The sequence below is a fragment of the Lissotriton helveticus genome, chromosome 1_1 (assembly GCF_964261635.1).
Source record: "Lissotriton helveticus chromosome 1_1, aLisHel1.1, whole genome shotgun sequence".
NCBI lineage: Eukaryota > Metazoa > Chordata > Amphibia > Caudata > Salamandridae > Lissotriton > Lissotriton helveticus.
Genome location: NC_136057.1, coordinates 363,701,153 through 363,725,046, shown reverse-complemented (window position 1 = coordinate 363,725,046; position 23,894 = coordinate 363,701,153). Strand labels below are relative to the sequence as shown.

The window sequence follows — 23,894 nt, the reverse complement described above, 5'->3', positions numbered from 1 at the left end:
CCACCAGTTATAGTTAGCAGCACTAACTATAACTTGCGCACCTGCCATGAACTTCCTATGACCTCACATATGACATCCCTCATGACATATTCTATAACATCATTTAATGCATCACTGATTACATCATCCAAGCTTCTTTTGTACGCATTGCTTCATAAAGAGTATACCATTACAACTATGAAAGTAAGTGTACAATAGCTCAGAAAAATATGAAAGCGTTTTTACTGCTATTATACATACACCCACCATAGGTAAAGCAAGCTTGTGTTATGTGAAACATGAACCCTATACAATACACTTCATGGGTAGGCCAGTTCATGTTGACTATTAAGCACAGATAAAAGGGTAACCTATCCTGCACACTATGTTCAATATGTATACAACTGTTCACGGAACCCCAAATTCCTCCAGATACTCAAGTCCTGTTACATTACTAATTCCCTAACACGGAGAGTCTTTACCTGTATCAAAACCCTGACAGTCACAGAACCTATGTTGAGAAATTAAATGAATATGAGTAGGAAAGTGGGTACTGTTAACAATGTTTACTCTATGGGGAGAGTTTACTCTGTACCACATTATTTGCTGACAGTAAGACTCTCAATGAGCAATACACCACAGAGTATTAAAAAGTATCTCCTACAAACTGTGTACACTCTGCAAAACTTGTCCAAAGAGTGACTGTTGACTTAAAATAACCACGGTCTGAAGGTGCTAAAGATCATACTACCTGCGGCCTTCATAGTGTGTTAAAAACTTTTCCATCTTCTAAAGGAACACAGGTACATATACATAGGTTAGCACCTGGTGCACTCAGTCTTCTATGTTACGTAGAAACTGTCCTGCTGAGACAATTCTGTCCTATTACTGAAGGCTACCTACAATACTTAGTACGTAGTATGTAGAATCTTTGCCCTGCTGGAAATTTTTGTTGCAGTACCAAAAAACTTGTGTGGAACATAATGAACACAAGTCAACTGTCACGTGCACTCAGAGTTAGTCTTCAATACAAACATTTACTGAGCAGTCCTTGTACTTTTAGACCTGTCAGTAGCTTTTGACACCATGAACCACAGTGTTAGTGCAGCGGCTGAAGGAAGTGGGGATCGAGGGTACTTGCCTGACCCTCTTCTCATCGTTTTTGGAGGGGAGGGAGCAGAGCCTGTATTGGGAGGGTCTGCAATCCGACAGTTTCCATCTTCCCTGTGGGGTCCCACAGGGATCGGCCTTATCCCCAACGATGTTTAACATCTATGTCATTCTCCTGGCCAGACTAATCAGGAAGCACGGATTCGCCCTGGTATCCTATGCTGATGATTCTCAGCTTGTAATCTCGATAGCTTAGCAACCTGAAGATACAGCTGTTAGGTTTCATTCATGCCTTATTGAGATTATGACCTGGATGAACCACAGCTTCCTGAAAATTAACACAGATAAGACATAGGTTATAGAGTTTGGTCAGGGCCGATCCCTGTGGAATGACTCCTGGTAAACAGCCTCACCTCTTCCTGCTTCTTTCTAATAAAAACCTTGAAAAAGATATTTCCTTTCATCTCACAGGAACTACAAAAGACGGTGGTGGTGGCTCCCTTGTTATCCAAACTTGATTACTGCAATGCTTTGTTGTTGGGCATTGATAAAACCCAGATGAGAGAGCTGCAGTCCCTACAGAATGCCACAGCAAGGCTGCTTCTAAATATACCTAGAGGCCAACCAACCTCGGCAGGTATCAGAGCATTGCATTGGCTCCCTGTTCAGCAGCATGTGGAATTCAAGGCCCTATGCCTGGTTCATAAAGCACTTTATGGGGACGGGCCAGGGACATCCAAAAGATGTTTTCACCCTAGAAGAAGAAGAAGAATCTTGTTTGTGATCTTCGAAACGAAATGAAACGAAACGAAAGAACGAGCTAATTTTACACCGCGTTTCACTGATAGTCAGATTTCGGGTTTCCGCTGAATATCAGTGAAACGCGGTGTAAAATTAGCTCGTTCTTTCATTTCGAAGATCACGAACGAGATTCTTCATTGAAGACATAATCGTGGCAATTATTCAGACGATACGAAAACGAGTGGAATTGCGAAGAGGCCCCTGAAGAAGGGACAACGGTCCCGAAATGCATCGGGCCAACCACCGCAACAATCGCCGTAAATTGTAAATGATACTTGTATGAAATGAAATACAATGTATGATCAATTGAAAATATGTATAAAAATGACTGATTGTAATGATCTAAAGTTTAAATTTACAATAGAGAAATAATGAGCAAAATAACTCTAATGAAATAATCTAAATAAATAAGAGATTCATGTTGAACGAAATTTTAGAGTTGAAGTAATTGGATATTCAAACAGGAATAGTAGCAAAAACATTATAACGCTGTGCGCTTGGTTTGGTTGTGATAGAGCATCACTAACCACATACTCATTAGATCATTACTAACCTAGGGACAGGCCGCCCTTTGACACCGAACAGCACGCTAAAGAAGAAAAACGAGAATAAAGCTTGACATAAAGAAGTCTACGCAAACAATAAACAAGGAGTGCCAGTGGCCACCATTTATTAATTTTTTTACCAAATTTACTCTAGAACTGCCTAGTTCTAAAGGGGTTTGCTCCAAGTCCACTTCTAAGTGTCCCTAATCTTCAAAATTCTAATCGCAACTTTTTCCGTAGAAGTCAGTGGTGATTCGCGGCTGTGTTTAGACACTGCACGCGTCCCCAGTGGGTCCCCTGTGTCACTACCTTGGGTGGTTCCTAGTGGCCCCAGCGGTTCTACAGGCCCTAGGCCTTGTCTCTATGTCTATCGTGGTTCTTATACCACTTTCTTAGTATATGGTTTGGTACGCCCCTAGGGCTAACCATATATTGTGCTAATTTACTGTGTGCTAAATAAGTTTACTGTATGTAATTTTGCTTCTAGCCTCATAAAGAGACTAGAGGGATGTGTTTATAATAAATACATATATTTTATATATACCTGGTGTGGTTCTCCTTTCATTTAGTCATTTATGAGATTATAGACTGGTAAAACAAGCTGCTCTACATTTCTTCAAGTCTTAGCCTGAAGTCTGCTCTCCACAGCAACCACTAGGATAGCTTTCTATATAGGTTGTCTTTAAACCTACCATCAATAAGGGTCATTTGGACTGGTGCAAGGTGCCCACTAGAATAGCAGAAAGCATATGCCAGGCCAGCTTCTCATAGGCACGACATGCCTTTCTGCTGTCCCCTTCTATAGCTTTTTTTTTACTTCATTTCCCAACACCTTTTTTCACAATAAACAGTAATGCCGGCCATTTCTTTTAGAAAATTCCAACAGCTAGCCAATTGGAGTGCTCGCTTTTACGAGACTCGTGGGAGCCTCTCGCTCCTGCGAGGGCGTGAAGGCTCACGGGTAAAACTAGTCTCTCCACCAATCACATGGCTCTGTTTTTGATTTTGTGCTCTTGTGGGACACCCGTGAGACTCTCACTAGCCCAACTGCAAAAATATACAATTGTTTTTTACACTTAATTTCTCAAAAACTATTGAACAAATTTCACCAAATAACAAAAAACACAATCTGTGGACCACATCTATGTTTCTATCAAATTTGGTGTAATTTAGTTTAGCAGTTTTTGCTGAAGCCCCGTCTAGAAGTCTATGGAAAATGCATGGGGATTTAGTGTTTTGGGGCCCCTTTTTTATTGCCCCTGCTTGACGGATTACCCCAAAACGTTCCATGCACAAACTAGTCACAAAGTAGTACCTTTTTGGAAAGTTTCATGGAGATTCTTCAAACGGGGCCGAAGTCATTAGCAACACAAAAAACACTTTTCCCACGTAAAGCAACCATGCTGCAAGGACAGAGGGTCAGTCCACTTTAGCCATTTGCTCTCTTGCTCACTTGGACATTTCCCTAAAAATAAGTGCACCTTATTGCCAGGGCTCAACGGTCACACGTTTACATTTTCAATGTTTTTCTTTCCATTCCTCAACATCTATTTTATTATTTTAGGCATCCTTTTGTGTATAAACTGTAAGTTACAGTAATTAAAAAACAAGTTTTATTTCTGTACACTAAAATGAATCATTTTTCAGTGATGTGCATTACAATGTAAGTGTTTCCATACTTCTACTAAGTACACTTTCTGCTAGGAATCAACCTTACTGTTCTAATAATATAATATATGCGATTGGTTAATGTTTTAAAATATATATTTTGTTATTGCCAACATATGACCACCACGCGCAGGTAGCATTTTTTCTTTTTCTTTTAGTGGTGTATGCTTCTTTTTGTGGTGTATGCTTGAAATTAAAAAAAAATCAATTTAACTATTGCCAATGGTTGTTATTTTCTTCAGGCGTTTTGTCCATCATCAAGGGCAATATTCCCATAAGATGGTAAAAAAGGGTTGATAAGGTAAATGTCTTTTTTCTAGTTGGGCTTTAGATTGATTTCGACTTACAAGTTGTGTTTCTTATTTTTATTACAGGCCAAATGAAGCCAGAAGGTAAGCTGTGGAGATTCCAGAAAGCCGCCAAGTAGCTTTACTTTGCTGCCATGTCTTTCCTAACACATTCTGCTATTTAGTGTTGGAGTTCCTGTATTTAGTTTCCCCTCTGCGAGGAGCTTACTGAATGTACTGTTTCTGCTTCTCATAAAGTGAGATTTGATAGCCAAACTCTCTAAAATGGTTATGCTGCCTTCCTATCAGCATGCTTTCTTCTTAGCTTGGGTTCTGCCTTCATTTTTGGGGAACATGAAGATAAGTAAGCGTATGTGTCTTTTCTGTGTGTCAGTGTTAAGCGTTGTTCATTGCCAAAGAAGCATATAGTCGGAGCAACCAAGTTCTGTTATTTTCCTAACAGCAGAATTGCTCTTGTGTATTTCCTAAACTGGGTCTGCTGCATGTGTCTCCAAACCAAATATACCACATGCCAGTTAGAAAGAAGAATATTGAAACCCTATCTTTCTTTTTGTGGAAAGTAGACTAGGCATGAGCAGACTCCTTTCCGCGATGCGAGTGAAGTTCTTGGTGAGCCAGTGGTAGAAGTTAAAGGTATTGGTGACTTCCAGTTGCATTCAAATAGGATTGCGCTTACACTTGTTAAGACCACCTGACAATTAAGGGACTGAACTATTTGAGGACTGTCTTCATAAATGCCACCCACATGCTGCGGGGCTTTCATAGTCTTACGACTCAAGGAGGTGCTCCTGAACTTCCATTACTGATGACTCTCATATTCAAGGCGAAAGCCAGATCGATAGAACTTGATGAGTTTATATGAGTTTATATGTTGCTTTGGAATTATCTTTTTCAACACTTGGCTGAAGAAGGGTGGATTCAAGATGGGTCTGAAGCTAGCACCTTCAAAGAGGGTAGCTGTGTTTTTTTTTCGAAGTGGTGTTGCCATATCCTGTTTGGTTATGGTACAACCACTTGATCTGGCAGTCTGGTGTCTGCTACAGAAATGTCCTGCTTTCCGCATGGTTTTGAGAAATCAGTGGCCATGATTGTGAGGTATTCTACAATTTTGAGGGTTGATTGCCAATGAGTCATGGGTAGCGTGCAAGGCTAAAATGTTATCCCATGCGTCTCTCTGATTTTATTGATCAAGAAATGGTAAAGTTTGCTAGCCATATCTAAGGTTGCTCAAGACAGTGTGGTTTTCGGTGCATTGTTAAAAAAAGAAAATCTAAACTTTGCTGTATCATGTCGTCTTCTTCATACTTGGCTTTAATGGTTGCTTTTCTGAAACTTCTTCGTAATATCGTTTTCTATCTGCAGTCTAGAGCCCTACAATATTTTTTATGTTTGGGGAGATCTTTGGAAAATATTTAATGCTTTTTGTGAGGAAGACTTACATTTCTTGAGCGAGCTAACACTACACTTGTTAATTGATGTCCTGAATGCCGTTGGGTTTGCTTGAAGTTTAAGGGAATAGTGATTTGCTATGAAGAATTATTTTTCAATGGTATCGGTGGACTACTCTTTTACCAACTTTTTGCAGTCCTTATCTGGTGTTGGACGAGATGATCAAATGGTCTCAACAAGGTACTGAATGGGTACTAAGATTCTGGTGAAAAGGCCCAAAGATATAACTCATACAAATGTTCGGACAAGTTTCTGAGTGGGGTAATTTCCATTTCTGATAAAACTGTGTTTGCTTACCTGCAGGGAATAATCCTGTTAAGTGCTGGAACTGTCTCCTTTAATTCACACTTGTTGCCTCTCCTTCTATTGTAAAGTTTTCTAGCTCTCTGCCTTCCCCTGCCTCTTTATCTGTCTCTCCTCCTCTCCCTTTATCAATTTTCATCTTCTCTCTCTTTGTAGAGTGCTCCTTGTCACCAGTGCTGCTATACAAGTGCTGTCGCTCCTTTATTTAACCCTATCTGTGGTGATCTATTTATCGCTTTTTGTCTATTGCATACTTACCTTCCCTGTCTCTCACTTACTCGCTTGCTTATATCCCTCATGTGCGTTCTTTTTTTTATCCATACCTCAGCTTCCTTCTTTCGTCCTCCTCTAGCTTCCTCTGGTTCTCATTATGTATCTGGTTTACCTTATCTCTCCCTTTAACTTGCTTTCCCTTCTCCCCCCCCCCTCTGCTCTGTCTCCTTAACATGATTTCTTTCCTTTCCCCAGTCTTCTCTTCACTCTTCATATCACATACTTCACAGCTATAAGACCTTGAATCTTTTTCTCCCTTCTCTCTTACACCAACAAGGTCTCCCTGTTCTCTTCTCTCCCTGCTAATACTCTTTCTTATTGTCTTTTTTCCCATTGTCATCATTTCCTGAAGATGGGGCTCGATGCCTTGGGATGCTAGTCTGTTAATTAGTAGAAGCAATGCGCAGTGCGTGGAGTTATGCAGCCATTTCTCACCTTTGTTTTGAACCAGTTTAAAATCTATGGAGGTGGTGCGCATGCTCTCTCTACAACCTGGTTGTATGTCACTGTATCAGCCATCACACACCCACCAACAATGATGCCCGCCCATGTCGGGTAATGGGGACCTAGTGTGCAGCAGATGCATGAGGCAGAGGCCGACAGTAACTCATGATGATTAAAATGATTATTGATATTTCTAGATCTCAACAAAAGCCCATGGGCATCATGCCGCTGTAGTCTTACTAGGCTGGTAGGCAGGAGCTGAAAAAGGGAAAGAGATGAGAAAAATTCCCAGAATCTCCTGTACCTTACTAAAGTGTAAAGAGCCAAGTTTGTAACACCTTTCTAAAAGTAAGATGTAACTTTTTGGAGGTAAGATTGATTTAGGGATAGACACTTTACAGCCATGCAGCCACAACCGAAAAGGCTCTGCCTCTCCATTTCTTCCTGTAGACTCTAGGAACGATCACCTGATTATGAGCTGCAGACCAGAGATTTCTGGCTGGCACATACCATTGGAACTTGGCTTTAATATCCGCTGGACTTGCCGAGGGGAGGGCTTTATGAACAATGCAGAGTGCCTTAAACAATATGCGTTTTTCTGCTGAAAGCCAATGCAGATCACCAAGACTTTTTGATGTCGACTGCGGCACAGGTATATACATCATGAGTCTTGCTTCCGCATACTGTACCAGTTGCAACTTTGCAATGGTCATCTTGTTGGCCTGGAGGTAGAATGCAATACAGTGATCTATCCTAGAGGTAACCAAAGCAAGCACAACCTGTTTCCGAACCGAACGGGTAATTTTCCTCAACAATTTGATTGTCCAAAAGCAAGTTGACACTGTGCGATTGACCTGGCTCTTCAATTACAGCACCCCATCTAGAGTAATGCCCATATTCTTCACTGTTTTTATCTGGCCTCGGTAGGGTACCTAATGTCTCCGGCCACCAAGTGCTATTCCAAGTCGAAGATTGACATCCAAAGAGCAAGACCTCCGTTGTATCTCCATTAAGTTTCAGATAGTTCTTTCCCATCCATGCAGCTACAGCCATCATACAAAGATTGAAATTAGCTGGATAATCTATGTGTCTTCAGCATATGAAACAACCTTCAATCCAAAAGAACAAATTAGTTTGGCCAGTGGGGAAATGCACAGATTAAATAGTGGAGGGCTCAAAGAAGAGCCCCGAGGAACCCCACAAGGCAGTGAAAAAGGTTCTGAATGGAACTGATTTAGAGCAACTCTTTGTGCTCTACCCAAAAGAAACCGCAGATTCAGAGCTTTGTCCATGATACACAATGTCATCAAGTTCTCCATTAACAGGGCGGGAGAGATGGTGTCAAAAGCTGCAGGGAGATCCAACAGGTTCAATGCAGCGGCCTTTTCTTCATCTGTCCGTTACAGCAACCAAGGCAGTTTCAATCTTGTGGTTGCTACTAAAGCCATACTACGAAATATCCAGGAGATCCTGTCCCTCTGCATGCCTCATCAGAGCTTCATTGAGGTGTTTTTCCAGGACCTTTGCTGGGACTGGAAGCAGCGAGATCAGCCTGTAGTTCTAGAGGTCACTGGGATAAAGATTAGGGGCCAGATGTAGGAGGCCATTTACCGACCGGTAAATGGGTATTTGTGATGTAGGGGGCCAATTTTACCGATTCGGTAAATTTACCGAATCGGTAAAATACAGAATCGGTATTTTTACCGATTCTGTAACTGCCAGATGTAGGTGGGACTCTTCTGAGTCCCTAAGGCCTTACAGATTCGGTATTTTACCACCCAATCCAATTGGGTGGTAAAATACCGAATCCAGGTGTGCATGCAGATGTGTGCATGCACACCTATGCCATGTGACAGACAGACGTGCCCTTAGGGCATGTCTGTCTGCCACATGGCACACATGCCTGTATTTGGGGTGCTAGAGGGTGTCAAAGTGACACCCCCTGCACCCTTGCAGAATTCAGTATTTACCGATTCTGTAATTACAGAATCGGTATTTCCCATTGATTCCTATGGGCTTCAAAGCCCATAGGAATCAATGGGAAATACCGATTCTGTAATTACAGAATCGGTAAATACCGATTTTTACAGAATCGGTATTTCAAATACCGATTTTACCTACATCTCCCACCTTCTATTTTACCGATTCATAAATACCGAATCGGTAAAATTCGGTATTTATGAGTCGGTAAAATAGAATTACCTACATCTGGCCCTAGGTTTCTTAAGTAAGGGTCTAATTAGGGCCTCTTCCCAGGACTCTGGTAGTGTCCTGCCATAATAGCAGTGTTCATGATTGTTGTGAGGGGGCAAGCCACTGTGCCAGCTAGCGAGTGCAAAATTTTAATGACACAGGGTTCCCATGGGGATTCCAACTTGATTTTAAGTAACTGACTCCGTAAATTCAGGTGTTAGAAGTGAGAAAACCTCAAGCAACTGCACATGTTCTTCCTTAGCCTTTAATAAAACTAGAGAATGTTGCTGTGCTTCCCTCCTGGGACCCCCCTGCACCTTCTCTGAAGTGCTTTGAGCGTCCAGCTCTGAGTAGATATTGGCAATGTTAGCCTGGAAGAAATATGCAAGCTTGTTGCAGATCTCTTGGAATCCCTCCAGCTCTGGGCAGGTCAGGGGGTAGGAGAGCTGATGAAAAATGTGAAAATCTCTTTGGGAGAGTTTATCGTCTCAAATTTGTTGTTACAGTAGAGTGCCTTTTCTTCCTTAATGGAAAGTTTGTATCCTCTGACGGCATCCTTATATAGGGCTCTCTCCTGTTCCCAATAGTGATTCCTCTAAACACGTTCCTGGCGGCGACACATCTGCCTAAGGAGCCTCAGATGCTCCATAAAATAGGGCGCAGTTAGCACTTTCCTGTTTAACTTATATTCCTTTAGGGGAGCTACCAGATCAGCTGCAGTCTGCAACCAATCTGAGAAACTTCCACCCCTTTCTCACCTCATCGTGGATGGCAAAGGGAGTACTGTTGAAGGCACTGACCGAGGACTCTGTTGAGACCCCCTTGAAGTTACTACTAGATAGTCGTTGTGCCAGTTACATAATCGTTTGGCTGGAACGGGGCGCATCAGAAAGAAAGTCACAGCACTTTGGTCTGACCAAATAAAGGGCATTATCTCTTGAACTGCTGGGGGCCATAAGCTGCTGAGATAGTCCAAGGCAGCAGGGGCGGCTCCTCCATGTGGGCGGAGGGGCGTTGCCCCACTGCTTTCTCGCAGTGTGAGAAGCAGAAACATAAAATGATATTATAAAACCATTTTATGTTTCTGCTTCTGGCACTGCAAGGAAGCAGAAGGCTTTGGTTGGGGCTGGTGGGTGGCCGGTTCTGCTCGAAGGCAGGGAAGGAGTGGCTTTCCCATTGCTGCAGGCCCTGAGCCTACATGGAGAAAATGGCCTCCACATAGACGGCTGTGTGGTCAGCGTCCCACTAATCACAACACTGCCATCGTAGTGTTGTAATTGCCTTAGGGGAGTGGAGGGAGGCTGCCTGCTTCCTGTTCCTGTGGAGGCAGGAAAACAGGAGCAGACCGAGCAGTGAAGACACGGGGCAAGGGAAAAGTAAATTTTTTAAAATGCATTATTTAAGACCCTCCCTGTCCCTTGCGACCACTCGCCTGTCCCTTGCGACCACTCACCAGTACCCTTCCCCCACTCCGCGTGACCCCGCAAATGAGTCAACCAACCCGTGAGCCATGATGGCTGCGACTGCAAGGCAGTCAAGGATTTCGTTAAGTAGCCTAACCTCAGAGTTGTCAGAGTCCTCCATATGAAAATTAAAGTCTCCCAAGACGGTAACATTTTTACCCTCTGTAACCTTTTGGCGTGACAGGGGTACTCCAGCTTATAAATAATGTCATGTGTTAGTGACTTATTTTCTGTCTTTACATTTACTTGCTTAATGGTTTATGAATTTTTGTGATGCATGTGCTCGCACTTTCTGACTCAAGCACACAAATGAAAAAAACAGCACACTCAGGGGGTCCGTATAAGTGCATCTGTTTGGCACTCCCACACTATCCTTATATCTTGCATAAGTGGGAACAATGTTGATCATTTGTGCCTGAAAAAAATCCCAATCTGGTAACATTAGTCTAGTAATGCATATTATCATTGCTCATGCACACAGCAACTTGATCCTGCATCCAGCCCTGCCTCTAGAGTGTCATCATTGGACTAGTTCTCTAAAGCCAGAGAACCAGATTATGAGAAACTTTGGGACTGCCTTTCACCCAACCTCTCCATCGGGCAGTGAGGACGCCACTAAAAATGGAGGCAGAAACAGATGAAGGGCACCGGGTTCATACTGTCTAGAGTTGTGGAGCCTCTAGAGGGTTGGGGGGAGGGTCAGAAAGGGGGCAGTGCAACATAGTCATGGGCACATGGATTTCGCCCAACGCTTGAGTAGCTTTACTGAACATCCTGTATGTTCTACGTCTCACAAGATACCATAAACTATTTCTTAGTCTAGGCCTGATAGTGGCAAAAAGAGACATAGCCCACAATGGCGTAATCCAGCCACACCAAGCATTATGAAATAGAAGCATGGTTTTCAACGCAGGCTGCTGGAAAGGCCGGATTATGAGGCAATGAGTAGCCCTCGGAAGCATGAACATTTTTGGGTGGTTTCGGTCCAGTATTGGGTTCTCATGGGATGAATGTAATTTATTCCTCCTCGATGGAGCTGTCTTACAAGCACACATGTAAGATATCGACGCTTTTATATTCAAATGATCTACAGGGTGTATGCTTTATAGATACAGAACACCCTTATTTATTGATTTCATGGTTAAATCTGACCCCTCTGCTGCGCCGAACGTTCCGCGCTGGTGCGGAACGTTCTATTGTGCGGGCGGGGCCGGAACGTTCAGCGAACGTGCGCAGCACTACCGAGGTAGTGCACGCGACGTCCGCTGAACGTGCCCCGCACGGAAGGGGTTAACAATGGAAACTATTGTAAACAACCTTTTTGTTTTCTTTTTATTTCTCTTTTTCTCAAACTGAATAGACATTTATTAAAATAATTAATTGGGGCACTTGATTAGGGTGGCAGGTCCACCACCATTTTTGATTGTATCACATCCGTGCAAGACCATCAGAGAAAACTGGAAACGTGCTTCCAGTTTGGGAAAACATTTTTAATACCATTATTTTTGGACTGGCAACCGACAGATGAGATGGGAAGCTGGCAGTGTTATGGGGGATAGTATTATGTCAAACTAGTAAGAGTCATGGGACAGGGCAGCTGTAGGGCCAAGCCAGTGGGACTATGGCAGTGGGGATGTATCGCAGGGTTAGAGTCATAGTGGTGCACAACCACGCTGTGGGCGGCAGGATCTAGCACTTTCCGCCAGGGTAGCGATCCATTACATGTGACAGATGGGTCCTCCAAATCGTTCAGCATATCTATGCCCTACCACTCCTTTCGTCCCCGCCCCCACCTTCCGCCCACATCAGAGCTTCCAGAGGAGCACCTACCCATTTTAAAGAAAGCGTCTCTCTCCAGAAGAGCAATCAAGAGGATTCCGGACTCGGAAAAAGGGATGACTTCTTACTTTAATTATTTCCTCATGCCTTGGAAGTATGGAGGCCTTCGGCCTATTAGATCTTCGCGTGTTGAACGCCTTCCTGGAGAAGGACGCATTCAAAATAGTCACACTGTCCCAGATTTTGTCTGCCTTGGACATTGGCAACTGAATGGTATTCTTGGGCATGCAATACGTGTATTTTCATACACCTGTCCTGTAGACCCACAGCAATGACATGCAATTCAAGGTTGGCCAAGAGTATTTTCAGTTTGCTCTGCTATCCTTGAGCCTCAACACTGTACCTTAAGTGTTTAAAAAAGTGATGGTAGTTGTCACCCCTCATCTTTGGAGGTAGGGGATACCAGTTTCCACTACCTTGACTACTGGCAGTTGAAGATAGACATTTTTGGGGGAGTTTTATATAGCACTATCTAGACCCAAAGGTATCGGAGCACTTTACATCAGCACTAGTTGCCCTACAGACAGACACATTCATTTTTGTTAGGCACTGGGAAATATTGAGTAATTTGCCCAGAATCACAGGATGTTGAGCATCCCTGTCAAGACTTTAATCTAGTTTCCCAGCTTCAAGATCAACCGCTCTAGTCCAGACAATGGCAAACCTCCTTTTATCGTTGGGGTTTTCGATCAATGAGCCAAAGTCACACACAGAGTCCTTTGCACAAACTTCCTTTTAGTGGAGTGGTCCTGGATACAGTACAGTTGACTTTCATGTTCTGTCCCAACTGTTTGTTACACCACAGTGCGACCTTAACGTGGTCTTGACGTTTCTCATGTGTTTGTCATTTGAGTGAATGTACAACTGCTTGTTGCCTCCTCTGGTTGTTCTAAAGACCGTCTACCTCATTGTGATCACTTCAGCCCATCACGTGAGTGAACTCCAGGCAACTGCTCTACACCACCATTTTTCCAGACAAACTGGTGCAAAAGACTCTGGGGGACTTCTTGCTCTTGGCTCCTGTCCATGTTGAACAATCAATCACCCTATCAGTGTTCTTTGCCCCTTCTCACCCCTCAAAAGACAAGAAGAGACTTTATCAGTTAGACTCTAAAGGAGCTTTAACCTTTGGATGCATGGGCAGCTGTTTGTGGGGTTTTCTGGGTCAAAGGAGGAAAAGATTATGCAGAAGAGGTCTATGTTGAGGTAGATAGTCCTCTGCTTTTAGATCTTCTATACACTGGCTAAGAAGCAACCTCTGGAGGGACTTAGGGCCCACCCCAGCGGGGCCAAAGCTGTTACCACTGCTTTAACACAGAGAGGTGCTGAGTTCTGCCATGCTGAAACTTGGGTGTCCTTAGACCAATTCACAAACCACTAATGCCTTGAAAACCAGGTCCGATGGGAAGGACACTTTCTCCTTTTCATCCTGCAGGACATTTTGATCTGAGGCCACACCTCAGATCCTCCATCTTGGGACGAATTGTTTTGGTATCTGTCCAAAAGGTGAGGAATCTGCAGTTAGAAGTATCTTTCGGAAGAACAAGTTACTTACCTTTGGTAATGCTCTTTCTGGAAACAACTCTAACCCAGCCGTGTCCCATGCAGTTAAGAACAGTGGGCGCAGGTTAGAGGGATTCAAAAGACGACCATGATGGAAAATTAAATAAATAATTAATTTCACCTCTTATTCTTCTGTCGAAATCCCTCCCCACCCGGCCCCACCGCTCTTACCGGCACGGCGCTGCGGCTACTCAAATCACAGGTTCCTCACTGACCTCCACCTCCCTGTTCAGGGGAGATTTACCTTCTTAAAAGGTCCCAATTTAGAGATCTGCACACTGGTACTGACAATCGTTATGCTCCTAGTCTGAGGGCGTAGAAAGTGGAAGCAGTACTCCGGACACACATTTGAAGGCACAGACAGAAAGGAAGTGACGTTGGCACAGAAGGTTAGTATTTATATGTAGCTCCATTCCTTCCTTTCCAGGATGGTATGGGGCCAAAGGGGAGCCGCACGGAGCCACCTGGCAGCGTGTATCAACATTGCTAAAAAAACTTACTGATCCAGTTTGGTGTCTTGGGAATATTGTAAAGATGAGGAGTCTGCAGTTAGATTAGATTAAAGCATCCCTCAGAAAGCTTTACCGAAGGTCAGTAACTTGTTTGCCTGGGAAAACAACCTCACCTTCATTTTGTGCAAAAGGCCAGTCCAGTGGGGTCCAAAGTGGATCCCAGCGGCCTCCATTACTCTGGCCCACTTACACTCATCATGTATGTGTCACGAAGGCTACATGCACAAACACACACAATATACACTTAGGATGTAGAACTAGGATTTGGGTAAGCATAACATAATCGGAGCAGTAGGTTTCCACTTTAGTGAGACCGATAAAAAATTCTGGTCACAACTGTGGTTAAAGAAATACTGTATGGTGCCACCACCACTCATCATGCTAAATCTTTGACAGGGGCGGTTGTCTACTGTCCCTGAATGACCAAACGCTTGATACGCCCCTCAAAGTTACAGGACAAGTCTAGGAATTTACTCATGACAAGGTATTGGCCTGTGCCTCTGCTCACATGCTAGTTTAGTGTGACCCTAGGGCCAAAATCACAAACCAGGAAACCAGATATGTGCAGTCAGGCACTCAGGGTAGGGAAACCTGACTGTACACCATGCAGGAGTCTTTACCATCCAGGCATCTTGCAGAATTAAAAGGGATACAGTTCAATTACAGAAGTGTTTCTGGTCTTGATTTGTGTTCTGAATTGTATTTTGTTTTTTTTCCAGAAACTGAAGATTCTCCACCTCCTTTTTCCAAGAATCCAAAGGTTTGGATTGTATATTCTGCTGACCACGCTCTCTATGTGGATGTGGTCCTTAAACTTGCAGACTTCTTGAGGGTCAAGTGTGCTGCAGATGTAGTACTGGACCTGCTGCAGGAAAACGAGATTGCAAAGGTGGGAATCATGGCCTGGCTCTCGAGTCAAAAGCAGAACATTGAAAAACAGTCTGGGAAAATCATCATCATGTGCTCCTCTGGAGCCCAAGCCAAGTGGCAGGCCATGATGGACAAGCCCAGGGTTTCACTCAGGCAGGACCGTAAACATCCTTTTGGTGACTGTTTCACTGCCGCTCTTAACTTGATCATGCCCGATTTCCAGCTTCCGGCAAATTTCGGCAAGTACATCATTGCCTATGTTGGTGACATAAGCACAGAGGATGATATACCAGAACCGTTCAAAACTACATCAAAGTATAGACTTATGGAAAAATTTGAAGAAGTTTTCTTTCGAATTCACGACCGGGAGCAGTATGAGCCAGGGAGAATGCTCTCTGTGGAGGAAGTCACTGCCCAAGATTACACCCAGCATCCTAGTGGCCAATACCTGCAAGCTGCCATATGTAAATTCAGAAAGTTTCAGGAAATACATCCTGATTGGTTTATGAAAGAGTGTTTGGAAGAGTCTCCTAGTCATCACAGTGTGGAATTGGATATGAATGTTAGTGTTGACGCCTCTTGGGATCCTTTGCTAAGGGAAAGTGCCACCCTAAAACTACAGCCGTTTTTCATAATGCCAAAAGACAGTGATAGTTTATTTGTCGACGTCCACATACAGGAACCGGAGGCAGCAGTAACAAGAATTGAGCCTCTGCTGCCTCATGCCAACCACTATGAGCAGACTGCCCACCAGACTGAAATATACTTTTCGGATGCAGCAGGGATGGGTGATTTTGTACAGAGGCAGGAACCTCTTTTCTCCATGGAGTATGCAAACACTGGCTTGAAGCAGCAGCCATATCCGGCAGATTGGACAGAAGGTGTACCGGTACCTCAAGTAGGTTTGGCTTTGAAAACTGACATCCTTCTTAACGATGGCTTGGAGCATTTGTCCTTGGGTGGGAGCAAAGACAGTCAAAATTGGCCATTGCCAGGAACTGATAACCTCTCAGAGGAAGAGAAAATGAATCTGGAACAACTCAAGCAGTTCCAGCAGTGTCTCACTTCCTTTGGCCACCTGCACTTGGATGAGGAAGAGCAGCAGCTGGTGCAAGTTTCACCCGGCAAGGACTTGGGTGATCAGAGACAGTCTCTGCAGTCAGATCAGGGTTATAGCTCTAGGACTTCCTCTCCACCTCTGGAAGCTTCTGGAGATGGCATGAAATCTGTGGGTAAGGAGCCTGATTCATCTGATACAGGGATCTCTCCCCAGGATTTGGAGATGGTGAAGAAAATGCACATGCAGTTCTTTCTTCAGTCCGCGGGTTTGCAGGCTGTGGGTCCTCTTTAAATCACCATGGAGAAGCACTCATTAACCTTCATTTCAGCAATAATTTTTATTAAGTGATTGGGTAAACAAGTTGATGAACAGATGCCCATTTTCAAATAGAAGACCAAAATAAACACATCCTTCACTTGAAATTATTTTGTGTATAGATTCAGATGTTCATACTTATTAAATACTGTTGTCACTTTTGTTGCAAAAGGGCAAAATTGTGAAAGCTTCTCAGTGAACATCTAAGAAGATTTTGTACATTCATGGCTAAAAAGGTTCTGTCCAGTCATGCACAGCTACGTAAACAAATGTATTGTGCAGGATTTCCTATATCTGTTAATTGACATAAAAAGGAGGAGGTAGGGTCTTGTCGTTATCTCGAAGAAATATAGCAGCAGGACCCAAATGTTGGTGCCAAAGGTTCTTCCTCCAGAAGAGTGTCTTAAATATAATACTCATCGCATGCAGTTCACAGCCCCTTACCTTACTTTTATTTACTCATTTCCAATGACGAAAATAATATACAATAAAATGTTTTATGGTCCATTACCACTTTCTGATTGTAGTAATACATTGATTAATTTATAAAAGTCCTTTCATGTTTCAAAAGGAGTAGGGCTCGCAATATACCAATGTGATCTATAAGTGTCAAGGATGACCCTGAAGAAGTTGTCTTATAAGTGCATGCATCACATCTGTGTTTCCGGTACTTCTTATGGAACTTGTCAACATGTTCTTTTGAGATAAGTCAATTGTCATTTAAGTGATGAGGGATCAATGCAGTAGGATACAGATTAGTAGATATTACATGACCAAAGCAGTTTGTTTGCATTTGATTTTTGAAGTTGGCCATGTCACGAATTCTAAATAACTGCATAATATCTTTGATCCACTTATGTTGCCGTTTTGTATTTTGTTAAGATTTCCGATGTTTACTGAAGCGGCACAGTTTTAATGTGATCTAATTGTAAATGTTTTAATGTGATCTAATTGTAAATGTTTCTTTCTACTGTAGTTGGCTTTTTACTTCAAAAATTTGATATTTGAAGTTGGCCATGTCACGAATTCTGAATAACTACATAATTTCTTTGATCCGCTTATGTTGCCATTTTGTATTTTGTCGAGGTTTCCGATGTTCAACTAAGTCCCGGGCACTCGTATACAATAGTGAATATAGAGAAATGTCTTTAAGTGTAAGTCCATAGAAAAAGGTCCATCAATAACAATAGCAGAGGAGTTGATCCAAATTTATTTTATTCTCTTTGTGTTGTAAGTTAATCTGCATAGAGCAACCAGCTGACACGTGTTTCGTCAGGGTAACAATTAACCGCTGACTCTTCAGGGCTGTGCTTGTGTAAGCAAGGCAGTGTAGTCGAGACACCGGTGTTAATTACAACCCGGTGTGTCAAAACAGGCAGGTGAGTATTTGTGTCTGGTAACAAGAAAATTCTGTGCTTGGATGCACCAGAAAGGGTAATCGAGATGCCGGTGTTAATTCCAACCCGGCACGTCTAAAATCGAGGTGAGTAAAGCTTCGCATAAAATATGGGGGTATCTGAGAATTACAGATTGAGGGTGTATGGCCACGGAAACTTGTAAATAAATGTAATGAAGAGGAAGTATTAAGTTGAAAACAAAAGGGCTATGTTCCCCCGAGTCACGTCCAATCCACGTGACACAGTAAAAGTATATCAGCGCAAGCACCGATGTGTGTCAAGGTGCGATTTGTGCTGCAGTTGAAGGTGGTCCGTGGCTCATCTTCAGCGAGTACTGCTGAAGATCAAATCCTCTGCTATTGTTATTGATGGACCTTTTTCTATGGACTTACACTTAAAGACATTTCTCTATATTCACTATTGTATATGAGTTCTGATAATTCTGTGCAAATCACTCCATGATTACGGGGCGTTCCAGCCTCGAAACGCGTCGGAAAAGGTTTTAAACAATGAGGGAAGAAATCCAGGAAGCAAACAACAGCGAGGCGAATACAGGCTGTTTGAAGCTAGGGACGGCATAGAGTGCTCCTCTAAAGCTCCTGGGCTTTGCTTAAACATATATATATATATATATATATATGTATATATATATATATATATATGTCGTTGTTGCCAAGAAATATCGTAAACCTGTCTTTATGTGCCGGTGCCAGCGGTGGTGGCAGAAGCCTCCCATAATAATCATACAAGATCCCATCCAACCAGACGAAGGAAAGCGGCACACCAATTCACTGCACCAGTGTTTTATTGTGCAAAACAAAACGTTTCGGACGGGACGGCCTTTGTGAAGTTAGCTCTCGAAATCCAACGTACCCAATATATATTGTACCCAATATATATTCCTAAAGGAATGTGGTTTTATCACTTGGTATATTGTAACGGTTTTAATTAACTATACAATAAAGAATTTTCGCACCCAATATATATATGATTTTTGTAAGGAAATCCCTCTGTATGGTCACGCGTAAGTTTTGGACTGATGCTGCTGGTTTTTTTTTTCATTCTCAGTGCACTGAGGCCTGCTAAGCAGACCTCCGTGCTTGTGCCCTTACCCTTAAACTGATATGTCGAATTGGCTTCTCCCCAATTGGTTGAGCTAGCTTACCTGTAAGTCCCTAGTAAATGGTATACAGGGCATGTAAGCTAGAGGGTCCGCCACCCCCCCCCCCCCCGATTGCTGCAATGGGTGGGACACCAGTAAAACTAGACTCAAAGCCATTTGCAGACTGGAACAGCACTTTAACTGCTGGCTCGACATTGCCAATCAAAGCAATGGCAAAGCCAGGTTTCTCCTGGTATATGTGTGAGTTACCCCTATGGCAGGCCTAGCAAGTCATAAGGCAAGGTGGGCAGAACATGTATTTTACATGTTCATGTAGCAAAATCAGAAGACTGTCGTTTAAAAAAAATGTGTAATATATAGCAGGACAGACATATCATACAACGGTCATAGAGCCCACATGATGGCAAGTTGTGAAAAGGAGTCATAAGATACACAAATCAATGCAGTGTCTTCAACTCACTGGTAACAAACATTGAGGATTGTAGCAAAACAATAAACAGCAATAAATAGAACAATGGCAGCAGCAATAAAAGGGAATCCGGACAGTGCAATGGAGCAAGACTGTAATTTTTTCTATGGAAAAGCTTGGTCACCAAATTGGCGAGTGCAGAGTTACACGCTGACCCCTCTGCTGTGCTAACTCTGGAACGGTAACACCAAGGATCTGACCCAGGAATCGCCATGCCGGGAGGACTTTAGGACCGTAGGCATTAGCCTAAATAGAAATGTTTTATTACTGAAGAATTATATTTTTATATTTCGGACACTGTACACATCTTGAAACAGGAATTTTCGACGTGATTTAACCCATTTAGCCTTGAGAAAGCCCCGGCGCAAATCGCCAAGAGGGGGCGAAACACGTGTCGGCTGTCCTTGTCGTATGAATCAAAATAAAGAAACCTTGCTGCAAACAGAAATGTCTCTGTCCTTCATATTACGAGCTGGAAAAAACGGATATTAATCCTGGCAAATTAAACCAATCTTATGTGGAGATCACACTTACAACTTTTCAAAACTGTTTCCCTAACCCTGAAGCCCAAGAGGTCCAGAGCTTCGAGTGTGTCTCCACCCACCAACTAACCACACTTATTCAAGTGTTGTCTAAAGCGTTGAAATCCTTGGGCCTTTGCTACCTTATCTACACCAAAGTGGGTCATCCAAGGTACCAAACAACCTGTTACATTGGGGCCGACTTTCGTTCTCAGGCCGAAATTAATGTAATAAGTTGTAGTGTGCAACTTTAGCAAAATTGCCACTTTGTTGCCATTAGTCACCTGTGCCCTTACTGGTGGCACATGGGGTCCTTAGCCAAGACAGTTTTCTGCCCTTCTGGGGAGACATGCTAACGACTCCCAGGAAGGATACAATGGAGGTCTGCGCTGGAAGGAGGTGTCACCTCCCTCCTGCAGGATGCCACACTGGTGTTGGCCCAAAAGGTGAGCTTCAAAGGAGAAGTCCCCTTTGAAGGGCAATGGGGTAACACTTGGAAGAGTGGCTGCTTCATTGTTCAGACAGACAGATTGACTCATGGGCCAGGGGAAGGGAAATTAGTAGTCAAACCAGTTTTCCTGGGCCATATTGGGAGTTGGCTGGATTGTGCATCCTGAGATGCCCAGATGCCACACTTTGCAGGAAGTGGTCATCAAGTGGGAGGGAACCTGGTAGCCCATTGGCTACCAGTGACATCGCGCCTGAGCCTATGTAAGGCACCCCGAACTCCGATCTCAACTGACCTGGACAGAGGACCGAAGAAGGACTGCCCTTTTCTACCGAGGGACAAGCAAAGAGAGGCTGCACTGTTGAGGATTGCACCTGCTGGCTAGCAAAGAGAGGGGTTATGCCTGCTGTCTCCTGCTGAAGAAGCTGTCTCCAGAACCCAGGAAAGCCAAGAGACTCAAGCTGCTACCTCCATCACTGTGCATCACTTGTGACCAAGACCTTATGCACAAAGTTGCCCCTGAGTTCACTGAGCCTTGGAGTACTGTTGGAGTACTGCTGGGAACCTCAGAAGATGAGCTTTCGACCAAGACAGGATTGGTAAGTAACTGCAACAATGGGATACTGGTAGTCCATTGGAACCATTCTTCAGCCAGACCAGAGAGGACCTCGTGGAACGTGGACCTAGTGCTGTCGGTGTACTACTGGGAACCTCAGAAGATGAGCTTTCCACCAATAAAGGAATAATATGTGACTGCAACAATGGGCGACTGGTAGTTCAGTGGAACCTGTCTTCAGCCAGACCGGAGAGGACCCCTGGGAACGTCGACCCTGCAAACAGGATCCATACACCATCTTCGTGGACCAAGGAATGCCTGCATCCAGTCAACTGCATCATATCCACAGCATCCTTGAGCATCTTCAGCATCCTCATCTATGCTTGGAAGGACAAGGAGACTTTCAGTCCAGAATACGCTTCCCTCTAATCTAGTACCGTAAAGCTAGGGTTATAATGTTCTGCACTGACTTAAGCAGACTCTCAGTAGGGTATGTGTGTAGTCACTGGGAGCATGTGCTCTTAGGAGCTACTGCCCTCACACACCTAAAGGAGGCATGCTTCATCATTGGACTTGCTCCTTATTGGACTGGTTCTGTAATGCTTAACGGACCCCGTTAGAGGGCACTTTGCAGGAGATTCTTTAATCACCAATAGAAGACTGGAGAGGTTAGTGTTTCCAGTCAGTGGGTGAGAAGATTGTAAAAAGATGTGGATAAACATCAACTATAGACCTGGTGGGGCTATCTGTTAATAGGGATCCAAGACCATGTTGAATTAAAAACAGTGTGAGAGACCACTGAACATAATGGGCCGGATGTATCAAAGGGTTTTACCCATTTTGTGTCTATGGGAAAATGTGTTTGTACATATGTCCCAATGATTCTATTCTCTCAGGTGAAAAGGTACTGTCTGGTGTAAGATTAAGTGGATGTGCATAAATCTTAGCTACTGGTTGACATGGTTCATGCCTTGGTATGTTGTAAAGCTATCAAGTGGCATATCCTCAGGTTGATGCATTCCTAATCTTGAAGATTGTGAGCCTAAGAATATATCTGGGTATTGTCACCCCTGTGGATGGTGTAGTGATCCCACCAAATAAAACAGAAACGGAAACACTCACATTGTTATGTGTATGTTCACATTTGTGCACCGTGGATCACCGGTATACTAACCTAACTCAACGTAGTCTAGAATCCCAATTAAATAGATAACCCAACCAAGTCTATAGTTGACTTTAATCCACATCTTTGTCCAAACTTCTCATCCGCTGATTGGAAACACACTTGCCTCTCCAGTCTTCTATTGCCGAATAAAAGATATCCAGCAAAGTGCCCTCTCGCCTGGGCCCGATGGGCACTCCAGAGCCAGCCAATCGAGGAGCAAAACTATTGAGGAAGTATGTCACCTTTGGGTGGGTGAGGGCAGTTGCTTCTAAGAGCACATGCTTCCAGTGACTACACAGACTCCATCGAGAGCATACGTACGTCACTGCGGAATAGTATTCCCCTAGCTTTACCATCTTCAGCATCCTTTATCCCTTGCATCAGGACCACTTCCATTGAAAAATCGTGCAACTGATAAAGTGCCTGGATCTGACTGAGGATTGCTTCTCCAGTTAAAGTAACTGTTCTTAAGGACTGGGCTGGTCCTACCCAACAGGCTTCTGATTGGAGTTAGTCGCCTACAGTGACTCCAAGTGATCGCATTGCAGATGGCCCAACTTTTTTACAGAAAAAGTTTTCAAGTGCCAAACTTGTTGAATTTGCCAGTGCTTGTTCACGGCTAAGTGACTTGCCTATACATTTTTTTTTTAGTTTTGGTGTTTGAATTCCTATAGAAAATGCAGTTGATTGTTATAAATTGGTGTTGGATTTCTTGAGTGTCGTGTCTAATTTCTTCATAAAATGTTTTGGTGCTGTTTAAATGCTTTACACTAGGTCCTCCGTGTAAGCCTTGCTGCTTAGTACCACAGCCACCACGGATTGAGCTGAGGGTTTGACATACGAACCCTACTGGTCCTAAAAGGGTGGATAAGTGTATTACACAGTGAGGTCACACGACCACACCACATAATACGTCCCATTGCATCACAGTTTTTTAAAAGGAGGGTTGGCAGGGTATACACCCAAAACAAAATTTAGACAAAGAAAATGTAGGAGGTTAACTTGTAGAGGATAATACTATTTTGAAATGTCAGTGCGCTTCCAACTTATCTTTAAAAATAAACATCACAAGACCATATGAGAAATTGGAGGAATGTGAAGCATCCAAAAACTCCAGACGCGAATACTGGTGTATAGCAAGATGTCCTCAAACCCATCACACTCAAGACAGCCTGCAGACAATAAATACCAAAACAGATATGTTGTCAGTGCAACTCAATCAAATGAAAGAATGCATTGACAAACATGCCACCAGGTTGTACACCGCTGGCAGAGAGACATTGGGCAAATCACAGAATGCACTAGCATTGCTAACCTTCAAGGCGGTTGTGGTATGTAGTATGTAGCCTACTGTTGCAGGGACTTAATCTAAGCTAATTCTATTTTAGTCTTCTGTATTCTTAAGAGTGTTGGAGTTACTGGATTGTGTTAGCTCCAGAACTCTACTGAGTCAGTTACTGATGAAGTGCCCTGCGGATGGGAAATTTTTGTATATTTAAAGCAACTTGAATAAAGAAGAC

At 43.3% G+C, this 23,894-nt stretch overlaps 1 protein-coding gene across 2 annotated transcripts in view; it reads left to right on the top strand.

The window, feature by feature from the left end:
* IL17RA (interleukin 17 receptor A) overlaps window positions 1–17,205 on the top strand; it is a 264,599-nt gene extending 247,394 nt beyond the window's left edge. For both annotated transcript variants that reach the window (XM_078673656.1, XM_078673657.1), the window contains 2 exons: window positions 4,478–4,495; window positions 15,170–17,205. In XM_078673656.1, coding sequence (XP_078529782.1) covers window positions 4,478–4,495; window positions 15,170–16,671 — 1,520 coding nt within the window. In that variant the 3' untranslated portion in view covers window positions 16,672–17,205. The remainder of the gene's footprint in view (window positions 1–4,477; window positions 4,496–15,169) is intronic.
* The last annotated feature ends 6,689 nt before the right edge of the window (window positions 17,206–23,894 follow it).